This window comes from Vespula pensylvanica, chromosome 5 (genome assembly GCF_014466175.1).
Source record: "Vespula pensylvanica isolate Volc-1 chromosome 5, ASM1446617v1, whole genome shotgun sequence".
NCBI classification, from domain to species: Eukaryota; Metazoa; Arthropoda; class Insecta; order Hymenoptera; family Vespidae; genus Vespula; species Vespula pensylvanica.
Window position 1 is genome coordinate 8,876,732 of NC_057689.1, and position 17,503 is coordinate 8,894,234.

Genomic DNA, 17,503 nt, shown 5'->3' on the forward strand with positions numbered 1-17,503 from the left:
AATTTATATGTTATATTTTACGTAGGTATTTTTAATTAGATTTGTCTTCCGGCGAATGTTAAATCAGTCCTGAAACCAAAATCACTTTACAATGTAATATTGTCGATGAGAAATATTCGTTATTTATTCGTTAATAATTACATATCTACTAAAATCTTATTCAAACATCATTGACAAAAGTTAAACGACGCAACGTTTCTTACCATATTTGAAATCGTCCTTGCGAGAGTAGAGGAAGACGGATATCGTAACTGTCGAGATACATAGATGGTCGACGAAAAGCGTGCAGTATCGCGTTGCTGTTCTGAAGCAGAAGTTACAACTGTTGCATCACGTTGCACATCTGGTCCGTGAACCGCTTCTGCTACGGTGAAGAGGACGAGGGAACATTAGCATATGCAGCCACGTAGGTAGGCAGGAACTCGCCTTGCGTTTGCCTGTTGAAAGAAACATTTAGACTTCGTCATCATTAAAATTGTAAATGTTAATAACAATGCATTCGATATTATTACAAATATTTATCAAATTCTACAAACGTTTAAACATCCGTCCGATACATAAATGTAAAATGTATCACCTACGATCTTATACTATGAACTCAAAATGAAATATTTCTTGGATTTTCTTTAAACTTTACGATTTATTTACTTACGTTATCAATAAAATTTCGACTTTTGAATAACGACATAACCATAAAAAGAGATAATATAAATAAAAGGGATGACGTATTATTCGCATGAAACTCGACGAGAACGGAAGCAGGATGCGGGCTAACGGAATTGATTCTTCTGTGATTTCATTAGTTCTGATGCATTTAAATTCATGATTCAAGTGAGTGATTAGCGAGCATTAAAATTTACGATGACTTAAAGCTCGTATGTACATAAGTATGTACATACGTATGGATGTTTGTTGTATGTATGTATGTATGTATGCCTATCTCTGTAAGTAACGTTAGTCATCGTCGTTCTGTAGTACTGCGATCATCAGTAAGTAGTATATGGTATGTTAAAAAGAAAAAGAAAAATAAAGAGACTTATGGAACAGGAGAAAGCAAAACCACGGAGCCAGTGTTCGTTTTTGCTGGACATGAATTCAAGGAGACTAAAGAGAAAAAAAAGAGAAAAGACAGAGATCGAGAGAGAGAGAAGGAGAGAAGAAGAAGAGAGAGAGAGAGAGAGAGACAAGGAATTTAGGACGTTCCAAATGGAACTTTTAAAAGGATTTTCCTTGAAGGATCTTTGAGCGAGGTTGTCATGAGATGTGTAAAGTATTTTATCTACAAAGACAATTACAAAACCTTTAATAGTAGTCTTTATCGGAGATAAACGTTATTAAACAATTAGGATGATTTATTATATCTTCGAAACAACAAATTTCACCAAATTTTATCGATCCGTTCATGGTTATATATATATATATATATTCACGTAAAAATTTTTAGACATACCAGTATAATCGCCGCCTCTAACATTAAGAGACAGAAAAGTCAATGTTTTTTTATCGTCGATACAAATATATACACATATACCACACATGTGTGTACGCCAGTAACACGTGTTTGTATATTTTTACATATGGGTTTAACCGCCAGACTGACTTCATACCTTTTTTTTCCCTATAACAATTTTATTAATCCGAGCGAAATATTCTAAAGATTCTTAAGAACGTGTCCGATGATTTTAACGGTTTGGAATCTATCATAACTTCAATCGAAGAAACGTTACAGTTTATAATCTTGAAAAAAAAAAAAATTATAAAGGTTACTTTTTCATATACATTGTAATGTTATATGCCTTCGATAGCTGGCAGCACCGACTTCATCTCCTAAGATAGATTTGCTTCATGGACAGATCTTAATATTATTTTCTGCATAATTATATTAATTTTTTATTTAAAATAAATATTAAAACATTGAGATAATATAATATAATTTTCTTAATTCTAATAATCATACTATCATGTAGATCAATATATAAACATGTAGGGCAAATATATAAACATCTTGAAAGCATTGAACTGCTCGAAAATCGTAAATTTAAAATAAAAATAAAGGATTAGTTCGTTGAGTAACCATTCGACTAATGATTAATCGATCTATCGGGAAGATCATCTTCGTATGTATGTACTAATTTCTTAATCGATTCGACGAGAGATAATAATAATCGTTAAAATTATAAATGAAGCGTAACGATCGTTGACTTTTCTCGGTATCGCCATGACTCTATTTTTCTGTGCTTATGTAGACACGAGGAAAAAGCCCTTTCGTGTGTATCGATGAACGATCAATGCGTGGAACGAAGAAAAAAAGTCGAATCTAACGGTAATAATGAAGCATGTCGAGCACTGTGTTTCGTTCGGTAACGACAGAGAGAGAGAGAGAGAGAGAGAGAGAGAGAGAGAGAGAGAGAGAGAGAGAGAGAGAGATAGCATATGCGGCATATTGCGTGTGTAGTTAAAAAATATGTAGACGAGGTGGGAGAGATCACATCTGGTCCCCTCTTCGTTTCATGCCCTTCCCCTCACTTTTTCTCTTGGACGTGTTCCCTCTCCGCAAAAGTACGACGAGCCCCCGGCATCCGCAGTCGAGCCCCTCTTGCGCTACCGATTTTCTCCCCTTCCCCCTCCCCCCTCTCTTCGACGAGAAACAACAAACCATCGCGGTGTTCTCGCCAGTCGCCGTTCGAGAGTACTGGTACGCGCGTTACGTGCGTATTTACGACGTACGAAAGAAAGAAAATAAGAATTAAAAGAAACTAACACGAGACAGCACGATTTCTCTACGCCTATGTACATATCTTGTCGGCGGTTCAAAGGAATAAAACTCGATTCTCGATCGCGGCGAGTGAAGAGAGAAAGAGAGAGGGAGAAGGAGAAAGAGAGAGGAGAATGGGGAATACCAAGAGCAAAGAAGCGTAGGGTAACCTATAGAGAAAAAGAGAGACGGAGAGGAAGAGGGGATAGTCTGGACGTAAAAGGGAGGAAAAGAGGGATAAATACGACGAGAGGGAGGAACAGTAAGGATAGGTAACGAATCGGTAGTTACACAACTTCGTGTTATTTCAATACGTTTAATCGACTCAGAGAGAAGAAGCGATATACGTATATACTATGATCTTTATAAAAGATTCTTCGTAGAGCAAGAAGAATGACGTTAATATTAAATTAAAAAAGTAACGTTCGAAGAGTACCTTTTTTGAGATAAGGGAGAGAAAAATTGAGAGAAAGAGAAAGGTTCGAACGTGTAACTCGTTCGATTGGTCGAAAGGAAAGAGAAGAGAGAGAGAGAGAGAGAGAGAGAGAGGGAGAGGGAGAGAGAGAGAGAGAGTATAGTCCGTCGTTCGCGCGCCAGAAACTTTGGTTCGGGCGTTCTCGGTTAAACTCGGTTGTATCCGGCTCGCGCCGCGCACAGGGCAGCACGTGTTCGAAAAATGCATCGGTACGGGCAAACGAGTCCCGATTCGTGACGACGCGGTCGGTTGTGCGTTCACGAGTGGTGGTTGCTAGTAGCTTAGGCTCTCTCTCCTTTTGCTTAGCTTCACGTTCGCTGACCTCTATCGTTCATCATCGTCTTCTTCGTCGTTGTCTCCGTCATAGTCGTCATTCGTGACTGGTCTGTCTGTGTCGAGCGAGAAGGAAGAGAGAAAGAGGGAAGAAGAGGACGCGCTCGAGCGTGGTGAAGGGCAACGAATGGTAAAAGGGAGGGGGTGGAAGAGAGAAAAGAAGAGGGAAAAAGGATCGTCGTTTGTTGTTCGCTTTCCGAGAAGAAAGAAGTAGACACAGTGGCAAAGGGGGATTGATTTAGAAATTTCGAACGATTTTGTCGATCAAATCGAGGGTGTCGTCTCTTTTACCCCTGCGTTAAAGTCCTTTCGAGAGAAAGAGAAGGAAAATTTCGATCAAAAGTGGCTAACGAAGAGGACAATCATGTTTAGGCTTTTGGGTGGTCTCGCTTATTACCTCAAATGGCAGGAAATCTCCACCGCATCTTTGCTCTTTCGCGTACATAACAACTTTACTTCGGTGGTGCTCCTCACTTGCTCAATAATAATCACGGCGAATCAGTTCGTTGGAAATCCAATCTCGTGTATCGTCGGTCATGGCCTGCCCCAACATGTCATCAACACCTACTGCTGGATAACCTCAACGTTCACGATGCCGGACGCTTTCAGTCGACAGGTGGGTACGCTTATTTCTGTCACGATTCACACCCTCTTATTAATGCCGCGCTCATTTATCTTCTTCTTTTTTAAACATCGCGCATATATTCTTTTCTTCTTTGCGATACGTACGTTTTTCCTTACTCGTGATGATTTTTATTTAGGTTAAATTTTCTTTTCGTAATCAATCTCTGGAAGGAGCATTCGTCCGTGTCAATGCTTTTAACTATCAGCTTGAAGAAGTAACTTGGTAGATTGAATCGTTCAACAAAGGCAATGGCGGCCACGTTGAGCGAGATTATTCTATAAGCAATGCTATTAAAGTATTTACGGCTGACTTAAAGTATTTGCTATACGAATCATTCGTAAAAACGTTCTTGCGTCATTCGATTTAATTTTCGAAAGTAGCAAGTTGTCATTCTGATTTATCATAGAAATTTTTTACATTAATCGTTGTATAACGATCAAATCGGATCTAGTCGACGTATTGGTCAACGAGAGAGTATCTACAAAAATGTTTAACCACGGATCGAATTCAACTACTTTTAGGATACGATTACGTACGCATGGCGGGTATCAACAACCGCGAAATCATCGATACATCGACATTTTTCTTTCTTTCTTTTTTTCTTTTTCTTTTTTATTCTTTTTAAAGAGTCGTTATTCGCGTTATAGGATATATATCGTTTACAGATATCTGGAATCAATGCAAAATCGGAAGGTCTTTCGATCGTATCGTGTATTCTTTCGCGTTTAACCTTCAAAAGCATTTTTAGAACATTGCATAATAAAGGAGATATTTATGAGGGAAGATATTTATGTACATATTTTTATGTTCATTTGTACATACATATTTTTCGTCTTTTACAGAAGATGGAGGAAGTTGTCACGATAAAAAATATGTTCGTTCCTGATACACGTGTTTTTTTCTCACATTCTCGTCATTCTTTAAGCTACATATGTATGTAGTATCATCATACAATGATGACGTGCGATTGCGCATATAACCACTTCGAATCGTTTCAATGTACGCGTTCATTAAATGTATCTCATAACAATGTTATGTCTTACTAATATCATTTAATTATATCGCACCAGTCTTATCGCTTACATACGGATAATCGTATTTCGTCGTATAACGATTTGGTTAACGAAGAACGACGTTATAAAAAGTTGGTCAAAGGAAAAGTAAGGTTATCCTATTCAACGCGTGCGATCGTCTTTTGATCCACCCGTCTTTTTTTTTCGTAACCTATATAAAAGCGTGTTTTTTTTTTTTTAAACGTTTCGATGAGTAAAAACATCGAAAAAAAAACTGTTATACTTTTTGAAAGAATTGCGCCATTTATAAAACGTGTACGTTATTCGTGGTACAGTGATTTTGTACTTTCGCAAAGTCGATCGATTAAACGTATATATCTCTTATGACGTAGAAAACTTTCTATCGTGTCAACGATCTATTATCTTTAATCTTTTTTTTTTTTTTCTTTTACATTTAAAGTTACACCGTGAACGTTTTGATATAAAATTTATGCGAAAAGAATATCGTTTCGTTGTTGTAATTTTGTCGCGTTGTAATCTTATTATTTCGAGGAAAGAAAGACAAAGTTCAGAGTAGAGAAAACACTTTTTTTTTCTTTGTCTTTTCTTTTCTTTTTTTTTTTTTTTTTGAAATTTCTTACGAGTATTCTCTTTCTTTCTTCGTATTTCTTTTTTCGAAGTAGCTAAGTAATAATAATATGAGATCTTCTTGGAACATTGAATCTTACTCAACATCTTCATTCGTCGTTCAGAGTGTGTGACGGAGCTCTCATGACTTATGCTTGCTCTCATGTTCGAGCGCATAAAACAAAGGGACGCCGACAGTGTTGTATCTTCGACGGTTAGGTCCCTGTTCCTTTATATACAATATACACTCGTATGTGAAGCGAATATTAAGGTCCACTTATTCGTTTCCGGTCAATTTCATAGTCGGTTATACATAGTCGTTTGTACTATCTATCCAAGAGTTCATACATAAATATACAGAGTCGTTCTACCGTTTTGATTTCGATAAATCTTCATCATTTATTTATATCGATTATAATTACTCGACGTCAATTTAACTAATTTTATATTTGTCTTTATTATGCAGGGTGATCCAGAAATCATGTAATCCTAATTCGTTCAGTTTATATCGCTGTTAAAAATCGATGAGCAAGAGTTGATTACATCAAGCAGGGCAATAGCATATGCGCGTACACGAACATAACAAATTTCAAGATGTATGTTCCAAGAGTTTTTCGGATACTACATAATTTCTTATGGCTTATGGCTGCCTAAGTCATTGGATCCTTCTTCTTCAGACTTTTTCTTTGAGGGTCATCTAAAAGAAAATGTCTTATGAACGTATACACTCAATGAACATGGGACATCGACATGGAAGTAACTATCGTCAACGTAAGTGCAGTGACTACGGAAGATTGCAGCGAACATTGTGAAACTCGCTAAGTTTCTATAGACGCTGATGGAGGACATTTCCAGCATCTATTGTATGCCAGAAATGTAAATGCAATCAATTTCTTTTTTATGTAATTGTTAGCTTATTTCAAAATAATTTACTATATGATTTGCGTGACTTTTGGATCACCCTGTATTATGACAAATTTTTAGAATATACGATAGCATTCGAATTATCAAGAAACCGGACGACATATATCGTTATCATAATCGGTTGGAGAAAACGAACGTTTAATAAAGAGAGCATTGAAACGATTTCAAAATCGATTGTTTTAATTTATGACAATAACGATCTTCACAAAAGATATAATTTAAATTCCGCATTGTTTTCTTTTATCTCGTAATAAGCGTACCCTAGATTAGATAGTTGTGCTATAAAACTGTGATTTATATTAAGAGAAATGCCATTTGATATGAAATTAAAAAGTTCAGAGAGAGAGAGAGAGAAAGAGAAAGAAGGTATTCATAATAGTGTATTCATTGTTTGTTTATTTGGTGGCATGGACATGTATATATATATGTATGTATCTATCTATGTATGATGTAAGTACGATATATGTATATATGCTGTATGTATGTACAATGTTATGTATGATGTATGTCGCAACATAAGTAGCGCGCCTAGGGTTATACTCTGTACATACGAACTCTGGTGTAAGTGGCAGAGAGAAAGAAAGAGAGTGTGGTGGGGATAGAGCATGTTTGGTAATGTGTATTAAATTCGTCGTTGATATGTAGGTATATGATTTCATTGTCATCCTATTATCGAAGTGTCGTATGTTCGTAGATGGGCACCGAGGTGGCACATCCAGGAGTGGCGAATGACTTAGGAGACGTCAATGCAAGGAAATACTATACTTACTACCAATGGGTTTGCTTCGTACTCTTCTTCCAGGTATTGACTTCTTTATCATTGAATTCTGCACGTGCGACGTACGGTAGGTCGCGATAAAGAATATATAGACTTACAATTTGTGCATCCGATCCTATCATCTTACAATACGTCCTTTGTACCGTGGTTTATGTATCCTCCTTGCAATTTCTTATTATAGATTCTATTGACATCTGTTTATGACGACACATCAACTTGCAACCTGTGCAACTTGATTTATAAATTATGTTATATTATATCTTCCTATTTTCTTTCCAGTATCTTTTATATGGTTTATCCTTTTTAATTATTTATTGTTTATTTATTCGTCTATTGATTTGTTTACTTCTTTTTGTCACTTAGGCGATTTTGTGCTATACACCTCAATGGCTGTGGAACATGTGGGAAGGTGGATTGATGAATACTTTGATCATGGGTATGAATTGTGGCATTGATAAGCAAGAAACAATCGATAAGAAAAAGTCCGTGTTGATGGAATATATTATGTCCCATGTAACGGTAAGAATAATATATATATATATACGTGTGTGTGCGTGTATGCATGTATTTATGTACGTACGTATATACATGCGTCTTATATATGATATTTATAGAATGTAAAATACAAGAATGTGTTTTGTATATGAATAATTAGAGAAAAAGAAAGAAAGGCAGATATACATATGCAGAGACGCTCCCGTTAGATTCAATTTGGTCTCATTGAGTTCAATTCGAGTTAACTCAGCGATTATTTGTTCTTTCAGAGGCATAAAATGTACGTGTATCACTACTTCGCCTGCGAGCTTTTGTGCCTGGTCAACATTATTGGACAACTGTACCTGATGAATCGTTTCTTCGATGGAGAATTTCTTAGTTATGGCCTTCGTGTTCTACACATATCGAATACCCCGCAAGAGAATCGCTTTGATCCCATGGTTTACGTATTCCCTCGTGTTACAAAATGCATCTTTCACAAATACGGTGCTTCCGGTACTATACAGAAGCACGATTCATTATGCGTTCTACCGCTAAACATAGTCAACGAAAAGACTTATATCTTCATTTGGTTCTGGTATATTATTCTCTCCATCTTTTTGATCGGTTTGGTTGCTTACAGAGCTGCTATCATATTTGCACCAGCCGTGAGACCGAGATTGTTGCATATCGCATCTCCGGCAATATCAATCGAAACGTGTCAAAGTATAAGTAGAAAAATCGATCTTGGTGATTGGTGGATACTCTATGTTCTTTCGTGGAACATGGACGGTATTCTTTATAAAGACTTTTTAGAAGAACTCACGAAAAAGATGAGTTCCCATAATTCTCAACCGATCAATGCTTAAATTTATTTAGCAATTGTAAAGTTATATCTAATTATTTGTAGTTTAGGTATTAACAAGGGACTGACTAGAGTCTAGTGACTCATGTTGACATGTTTCTTTATAATACGAGAATACTCGTAAAAAAAAAGTTATATGTTTTCGACATTTTTGATAATAATTTTACAAAGTCGGCGACGTAGTCGTCGTAAGATAGTTTAGAAACAAAGGAGGGATATATTATCATTTTTGATAATAATTTTGGAATATCAGTGACATCATCAATCGTAAGATAGTTTTTAGGCAAAACATTACTTCGTATGTGTGAATTAGATAATTGATTATATTGCATTTGCGAAAAACGTATAGGAGATTATTCAAAGAATTATATTACATAGTATAGAAGTTATATAAATATCTCTCTTTTTTTTTTTTTTAATATTATTTACGCGTCAGGATCTGAATCGATCTTCGTCTCGTATTGATTCCTCGATCGATAGATCAGTTTTGTACTTCGCAAACGTTCCTCTTCGTTGCTCGAAGATCATTCGTGCGTCTATTGCATTTCTTTAAAGCGTAGTATGTTTATAATTAATTAATTAATTAATTAGTATCCATGATCTTTTGATAATATGCAAGTTCGCTCGCGTGTGTGGATACGTATGAGTCTGGACTATTAGTTTTGTAAAGCAAGTTGCGATTATTTTCCACGTCTTAGATAATTTCGAACGATTTTCTTCTTCGTTCCTACGTTTATAAATATTTTATATCGTTGAATCATTTACCAACCATGGTATTTGTGATTTACACGCGTTTATTCACGAGCAAGAAAGGGTGATATAGATTAGAAACTTTCATTTCACATTCTTTTGTTCCACATAGGAAATTATCGAGATAGATTGAAATTAGTTTATTATATTTAATTGATGCAATGTAAGATTTCGCTCATTTTAGGAGGACAAATTTCTATAAAATACTTTACCCACTTGTGTTCCAACAGCATCAATAACAACAAGAATAACAGCAACAATAACTAATGGTTATTAAAAAAGACTTTTAAATCTAATTCATTGTCGTGGATCTTCCAGCAGCTTTATAGTACATAAGACGGATCTGCTTTCTGATAAGCAATTTATTTGTATCTACGAGTACGGTTGTATAAAGATTACTTTTTGAAATGATTTCGAGGTCTTTACTTTATTTTAATCGTCTACCAAAGTAAGAAGAGACAATCTCATTTTCATTTTCCACACAAGTTTCCTGACTCCCAGTGATAGACAAATGGTATCCATCAACGAGGAAATAGGAAAAAGACGAAGGAGGAAGAGTCATCTTGATGTGTATAATTGAAGAGGCAAGCGTATCAACATTGTCGGCGGCAGACGGAACGCGTTTATCTTTGTGACTGGAAGCGTCCAGCGTTCGTTGAAAAGCTCGAGTGGGACGATATTTTGTTAGTTCGGCGTGGGCGATTTAAAAGTTACCACCGTCTCTTCGATGGTTTTGTGTCGTCAGATAAATAGATAGATAGATATATAGAGAAAGAGAGAGAGAGAGAGAGAGAGAGAGAGAGAGAGAGAGAGAGACATAAACAAGGGCGCGAAAAATAGAAAAATAAAAATGGGATGACAGAGTGAAGAGAGAGAATAGTAGCCATCAGAGAGAAAGAGGACGTCATGGCGTGAAGAGCGACGACTAGTCCACGAATTTGTGTTTTGGCATCGAACTCGGGACCACGTTCGTTTGGTGAAATCCGCGCACGGTTAGGATTAGTCAGTAAGTTTCGCTCGCTCATCGACAAGACGCGTACTGTTCTGCCGCTTGCCGAACGTCGTCGTGGTCGTCGTCGTGGTCGTCGTCGTTGTATAATTTAACAGCGTTTCGCTACTTCAAAAGACGATTTGTACGCTCGATGAACAAACGGTGCTTAGTATCTGCCGGAAATCCATGATCGATTTTCGTAGACGTCTCCGTAGCCGCCTCCGTCGCGACGCAACCCGTTTTCGTATGACGTCTGTGTCGCGCTATTTGTGTTCGTTTTATTGTACAACGGGAAACGTCAAGATGTATGCACTTGCGGAGTTTGAATTACCCGAGATCGTTGAATCTCTCATGCGGATCGGCAAAACCACCGATTAATAGTTTAGATTTTCTTTCTTATCAGCGTTCGTAGAGGTTTGTTGCGTGGAGTCTAATCCGACCTCGATCCCGACGGATCTCCTAACTCGAGTTCTTTGTAAATTAGTATGCTTTGATTTTTTCGCAAGGGTCGTAAAGTTTTTCTCTCGGGTGTTTAGTTTTCGACTGACTAATAATACGAGGTGAATGACCGTGGAGATGAAACGCGAGCTTTCCTTAACGATTAATGATTTGGACGTCGTCGATGATAGTAGTCGGAAAAGGCAGAGTGTTCTTTACCATTGGCGAAATCGTAGGACTCTCGAGATTAAGAATCGAACGTGGTTATCGAAGAATTTTTAAAGAGATCGCTTTTCGAAAGTGTGTGCGTGCGTGCAATAAAAGAGAGAAGTGAGAATGATAGACACTGTTACAGAATTGTACTATCTTTTACGCGTAAGTGCCAAAAATAGGACGAGATGCGTTTTCGTTACGTTATTGCGTTCCTCGTAATAACCCCCAAAGCGTCAATAGAAAAGCGCGAGTTGGAGCGACCGTGGCAATAAATTATAGCGTATTAATCCGAGCCTTCGCTAATCCAGATCGTGCTAATAATTTTAACGCACTGCTATCTTTTGTTTAAATTAATGCTTTCATATTGAATCGATGGAATGACGAAGAACGTTAACTCGTTAATTCCGTTCGAGTTTGCTTGCGTTAGAAAAAATAACAATTTTATAAAATTATCGTAATAAAAGTCAAACAATTTCAAGTGGCACAACAAATTCAACGATTTTTAATACACACGTTTTACCACGAAGTATCGTACTCGAGAACGAACGGGACGGCTTATAACGATTCTAATCTCTACTAACTCGGTGTGTCAACATTGATTTAACGTGTAAGGTAAGCGTTATCACTTCTAATCAAATTTTAAACCTAATATAAAACACGTTAATATGCATGTAAACGAGCGTCGTAATATAACACGCAACGGAACGACAGTGATTATTTATAAACGACTATGAAAAATATTTGTCGGTCACGTCTCTTTCCACTGGTAATTCTAGAGAAACATCGCGAGTTTAAAGACCGAGATTTAATATCGCAACAGGACGAACACGCGAGCGCGTAAGTTTCAAGCTTAAAGTAAGCGATTTACTTTGATATTGCTCGTTCCTATACCTTCGCAAGGTTTACAAACTTGTAAAGCATGTCTCTACTTGCGAGATCGTTCAAAGCCGCGTGCTAAGCCAGAATTAGCTTTGGACAAGTGCTGTGCGTCAGTGTGTATATCAAGAAATAAGATAAAAGTGCATTGAGGTATAGATGTAAGAGAGAGAGAGAGAGAGTGTGTGTGTGTGTGCGCGTATGTGTGCGCACGTATATATGTCTGTGTGTTTGTGAAATCGTATGGTTGAATTAATTGCATAAGCACAAGCGTTCCTCGTTCCAAGAACACGTGGTCAACGCGCTTGTGTCGTGATTCCGCAGGTGTCCAGAATAAGAAGCGATGGCCTCGTCTTCAGACTACACGCGCTAACGACGATCTTGATGCTGCTATTTTCCGTAATTATCAGTAGCAAGCAAACCGTGGGAAACCCGATAGAGTGCGTACATACGAGGTACTATTATCAAAAGATATCTTAAATTAATTGTCCGTAACGAAGACGTATTAACGAGGCCGAACATATGTATGGTGAGAAATTTTAACGATCAACACTTATTAAAAATACAACGATAAGTTAAATTTGCATTTTTATTCTTATTAGTTCGTATATCGTGCATGTTTTTAATTGTTATTTTGTATCACCTTGAACGTTGTTCGTTCGTTTGTACGTTCGTTCATTCATATAATTTTCTTCTTCTGTCTTCCTATTTGTTTATCTTATCCGAACAGAGACATTCCTGTTGAGGCCTTCAACGCGTACTGTTGGATACACAGTACGTATATCGTTAGTGGTGCTATGCTCGGTGTCGCAGGGGCAAACGTTGCGTATCCTGGTGTCGCCTCGTCTTTCGGCATTTTACAGACACGTTATCAGGACGAGGATTATCGCCATGTCAACGATCAAACGAAAAGAGTCAAGTATTATCAGTGGGTTGCCTTCGTACTTATCTTTCAGGTAATTATTTTTTATTATTTATACATATTTATACATATATATGTATATATTTGTACATTTGTTTTATTACGGATTATCTCTCGTTTGTGTTGTTATTTTATTTCCAACTATTTCTTGTCAAGAGTTTCATATTAAAAGGCATAACGAATAACATGTAGGAAGCTGTTGATTTTGCGTAATTACCCGTACAAAATTACCCGCGTATATATGTTAGTATCAAAATGTAAAACAGATGTCGTTTCGATCGTACCGCGATGCCCGAACAATCGAAGATTAAAACTGTCGATTATTCGACGACGTTATAACGACGTTGTACGCTTCTCTGATTTAGAATCGTATCGTAATTTTTGTTTTCAAGATAATTATAATTACGTACATTTCATATAATTATAATTATATCGGACGGATAAATATGTATATCGATTTTTGTCTATTATTATTGTATTCTTAGTTCTATGAGAAACGTGTTGTTGAATTTGCGTTTAAGATATTCGTTTACAAAACACTTGGCAAGGCTTACCGAGAAAAAACTGTTATTAAACAACTACACTTTGCAAGGTTTATTTGTATAATAAGGTTATTCAAAAGATATCGATTTATACATTAGGAATAACAGCGTTGATTTATAAATCGGAGTTTCCGACGTAATGATTTCATACGGATAACCTTCCGTTTTTTATTTTTATTTTTATTTAAAAAGAAATCTTGAGCCTAGTTGAAACTTTATGAACTTTGAAATATACAATTTTTGATTTACGAAAAATATATAAAATTCGTTATATCCTTTTGCGTTGTAACAGCGTGTAGGTGGTACGCTCTAGCGGTCATTTTTGATACTAAAGGAATGTCGGCAAAGCAACAAGCTGCGTCGGTAAGAAAACTGATCCTTTCGTTATAAGAAATGCGTAGAAATGCGTTGTTTATCAACCATATAACAATATACAATCAACTATATTACATAACAACTATTAACAGCAAATATATATTATTAACCTGTAACATATATCACAATTACACGCCGTATATTGATGTATTCTTAATAGATCCATTTATACACTGACTTTGCAGAAAAAAAAAGCATAGTTTTCAAACACGATATACGAATGATCGTCGTCGGCGTAAACGAACCGATATGGATCTGATTGACTTGTGTTTAAAAAAAAAAAAGAAAAAAAAAAAAAGTGAAACGACGACATAGCATCGCGTGAGAAACGATTGACGCGTAGGTGTAACGTCGTCGACATTCAGCCAGTGGGGAAAAAAAATTGATTATTTACCTTTTTCTATAAGCGAACCGTTTCTGTGTTGTATATTCAACAAGGGAAAAAGCGGATATATAGGTTGTGCTTAGAAAAACATATAACATTCTCATTTCTTCGTGTTGTACTCACGAACACAGGTTTAACGTACCAGAAGACCCGTTTGTTATTCGTTGTTGTTTCTTTTTATTTTTATTTATTTTTTTTCATTCTCTTGTTCATTTTTCCATTTCCTCAAAAAGGTCACGTATGTTCATATAAAAGACATCGCAAGCTCGAAAGGAACGAGGAGCGTATTAAAAGCATTTCGGAGAATCACCGAGCTAAAGCTCGACCATTTATAATTCGGTTGCAGTCAATTTCAGAATATCTCATCTTGTATTTGCGTATTGCCAGGGAGATAGCAGATTTATTGGATTCAACGGGAAGATGGATATCGTCATAATCGTGTCATAATATCGGCCTGTAATTTATTAGGAGCGGAGTCGCGTGTGCTCACGTACGTATGTCAATAATCCGAAGCCATTAAAGCCGCTCAAAAGTGATCGGCAGATGGTTAGAGAACGATTATGCAATGATTCTAAGTTACAGCGACGTTTTTCCTCTCTCTCTCTCTCTCTCTTTTTGTTTCTTTTTCACTCTCTCTCTCTCTCTCTCCCTCTCTCTCTGTCTTTTTCCTTCTATCTGTCTCTCCATCTATCTCTCTCGTCGATACGCACGAAGGAGAAGACCAGATTTTTGAGTCGGACCAGGCTCTTCTTAAGCGGTATAAGCCTCGACATGTGATTTATCTATGTGGTTCGACAGACGAGGGTACTTGAAAAAGCTCGTTTAACTAGATCGGAACTATTCACCGATAGAATACGATCTTACCGTTAGAAATTCTAGATATAGGACTAATATATCATTCATTAATACAAACCGAGGCCAACAAGTTTTGTCATAATATAGAAATTATACGTATGTCTTGTGGGAGACATCGAACCTGAAGGTGGATCGATCGTATTCGAATTCAATCGATTCGTATCACGATGGTTCCTTGAGACACGTAACTCGTGGCGATTCTATTTAAATCCGTCTATTCGTATGAAAATAGTAGGAACGCGAATAAAAGCAAATATTTATTTACACATCGCGCGTCGGCCGGCACCGAACGAGAAAGCACTTATCTCGGAGAAGTTATAACGTGTCTTACGCGTTGATTCGTCGAAGCATCCAAGTGCATCCGCTTTTTGCTTTTCTCTCTCTCTCTCTCTCTCTCTCTCTCTCTCTCTCTCTCTGTGTCTGTCTGTCTGTCTGTCTCTCTTACATTAAGCTTTCGTTGGTAAAATGTAACACATAGAAAAAGCAAATTCTCTGAAGTTCCTTGGATATTTCGAGCGAGTTCCTTTTTTTCGTCGACCTTCGTATCTCTTGATTTAATCAACGGAAAAAAATTAGGGTAAGGGTGAGTGTGTGTGAGAGAGAGAGAGAGAGAGGGAGAGAGACGAAGAAAAAGACAAATTGTGAGGTTCCATTTCACAGGAAATCGAATAAGTTTTATAAGATATGAGGGACGGAAATGAGCGTCGTAACGTTACATCTTTATAATATTTCTCCTTTTTTATTGCTATGATATACCAATGGTAGCTTCGTCGAAGGAGTACGATTTATATCATCGAGATCGCAAAGTTCGCGAGTAGGTATTCGTAGAGAGAAGACAGTATCCAGTTACGTTTAAAAAGTATCTCTTCTCTTCGATCAGCTGCTTGGTATACCTGATTTACTGTGTGTTATACGGAAAAAAGACGAAAGACGATCCATAAAGATCTTTGCTATCCACGAAGAAGCTTTCAGGATCACACTGTCGTATTTTCTTTTTCTTTTTTCAAAATGAATTAGTCCGGTGAGTGTAATATTACACATAAATATGCAGTCATCACGATCTATTACTTCGTGGGAAGAAGCAGAAGCAGAAGAAGAAGAAAAAAAAAAAAGAAGAAATAACGAGAAAACGATTGATATTTCATCGCACGTCTCATCGTTATAATACATTACACGAATTTCGAATCGACCGCCATCTTATCGATACGAAAGAACATTTCATTGTTAAAGTTATACGTTATATTACTTCGTAAGTTTAATGTTTGTTGTTGTTAAAAATGGTCGAGCACACCGGCTGGATCTCTCGAATGGATTTACGATAAGGAACGAAGAAATTTTCTTCTCTTGGAGAAAGAGGAGAAAGAAAAAGATGACGCGACGAGTGAGGACGATCGAGAACCGAGAGATTGAGAGAGATTGGGAGAGAGAGAGAGAGAGAGAGAGAGAGAGAGAAAGAGAATTTAGCCAAAGTCTCGAGGACGGTTGTTCGTGAACGAGCGAGCGAGTAAGCAAGCGTGCGTTTGGACGTTGCGCTTACACGCTTACACACCGCGAGAGGACGGTTCGGGTTCGGGCGTTTCTATTCCTGGAGCGCGCTGACTCCTCGTTCGGCTCCTACGGGAGGTACCGTGCCGTGCCCTGGCCGTTTTCTCGAGTCGAACGTAGACGAGCGTGGCGTGTGGAAGCAGTCGTTTGCTGAACGTTTTCGCTAATTTTCTTATTACGATACGATACGATACGATACGATACGATACGATACGATACTTAACCCTCGTTCGATAAGTTTATCCTTGTGCGCGATAAATACTTTTCATTTTTCCCGCCATTTCGTGTCCGTGCTCGATCTCTTTTTATCTCTATTATTATTATTAATATTAATATTATCATTATTATTATCGTCATCATCATCATCATCATCATCATCATTATTATTATTATTATTATTATTATTATTATTATTATTATTATTATTTTATTGTTATCGGTATTTGTTCGTGGAAAGTTGAAGCGAGCGATCAGAGAAAAAAAAAGAAAAGAAAAACGTTATCTCTTCGATCGATATAAATTCTCACGAGACACGTAGAGATTCGCGATCGATATCGTCAGCTGATCGATTCGACTTTGAGAGAATCGCCGGATGAATGTGTGTGACGGACGAGACGCACGTGCTTCGCGGCTTTCGCGTTCTCCAACGAGATTTCTCTCTCACGGTAGTCACTCGTTTCTTTCTTTACGTTTCTTTCTCTTATTCTCTCCTCCTCTTCCTTGACTACTTTAACTTCTTTTT

The 17,503-nt window shown here is 37.1% G+C and overlaps 2 protein-coding genes and 1 long non-coding RNA gene across 3 annotated transcripts in view; 2 read left to right on the plus strand and 1 right to left on the minus strand.

Moving 5' to 3' along the window:
- The window catches only part of LOC122629614, a 23,425-nt gene continuing 5,922 nt past the window's right edge, over window positions 1-17,503 (minus strand). The window contains exons 2-3 of the long non-coding RNA XR_006327310.1: window positions 204-437; window positions 1-69 (exon numbers count right to left, since the gene is read on the minus strand). This is a non-coding gene — a long non-coding RNA (uncharacterized LOC122629614). The remainder of the gene's footprint in view (window positions 70-203; window positions 438-17,503) is intronic.
- LOC122629611 (innexin inx1) lies at window positions 2,663-10,027 on the plus strand. The gene is made up of 4 exons (XM_043813206.1): window positions 2,663-4,179; window positions 7,447-7,554; window positions 7,894-8,049; window positions 8,295-10,027. Exons 1-4 carry the CDS (start codon window positions 3,928-3,930, stop codon window positions 8,871-8,873), a joined length of 1,095 nt encoding a protein of 364 aa, XP_043669141.1. The 5' UTR covers window positions 2,663-3,927; the 3' UTR covers window positions 8,874-10,027.
- The window catches only part of LOC122629613 (innexin shaking-B-like), an 8,450-nt gene continuing 1,715 nt past the window's right edge, over window positions 10,769-17,503 (plus strand). The window contains exons 1-4 of the mRNA XM_043813208.1: window positions 10,769-11,423; window positions 12,462-12,592; window positions 12,868-13,093; window positions 13,894-13,964. Coding sequence (XP_043669143.1) covers window positions 11,385-11,423; window positions 12,462-12,592; window positions 12,868-13,093; window positions 13,894-13,914 — 417 coding nt within the window. The 5' untranslated portion in view covers window positions 10,769-11,384 and the 3' untranslated portion in view covers window positions 13,915-13,964. The remainder of the gene's footprint in view (window positions 11,424-12,461; window positions 12,593-12,867; window positions 13,094-13,893; window positions 13,965-17,503) is intronic.

Coding starts and splice junctions, on each gene's coding strand:
- LOC122629611 (XM_043813206.1), top strand. CDS start 3,928: ATGTTTAGGCTTTTGGGTGGTCTCGCTTATTACCTCAAATGGCAGGAA. Junction 4,180..7,446: donor CGGACGCTTTCAGTCGACAG/GTGGGTACGCTT, acceptor GTATGTTCGTAG/ATGGGCACCGAGGTGGCACA. Junction 7,555..7,893: donor GCTTCGTACTCTTCTTCCAG/GTATTGACTTCT, acceptor TTTGTCACTTAG/GCGATTTTGTGCTATACACC.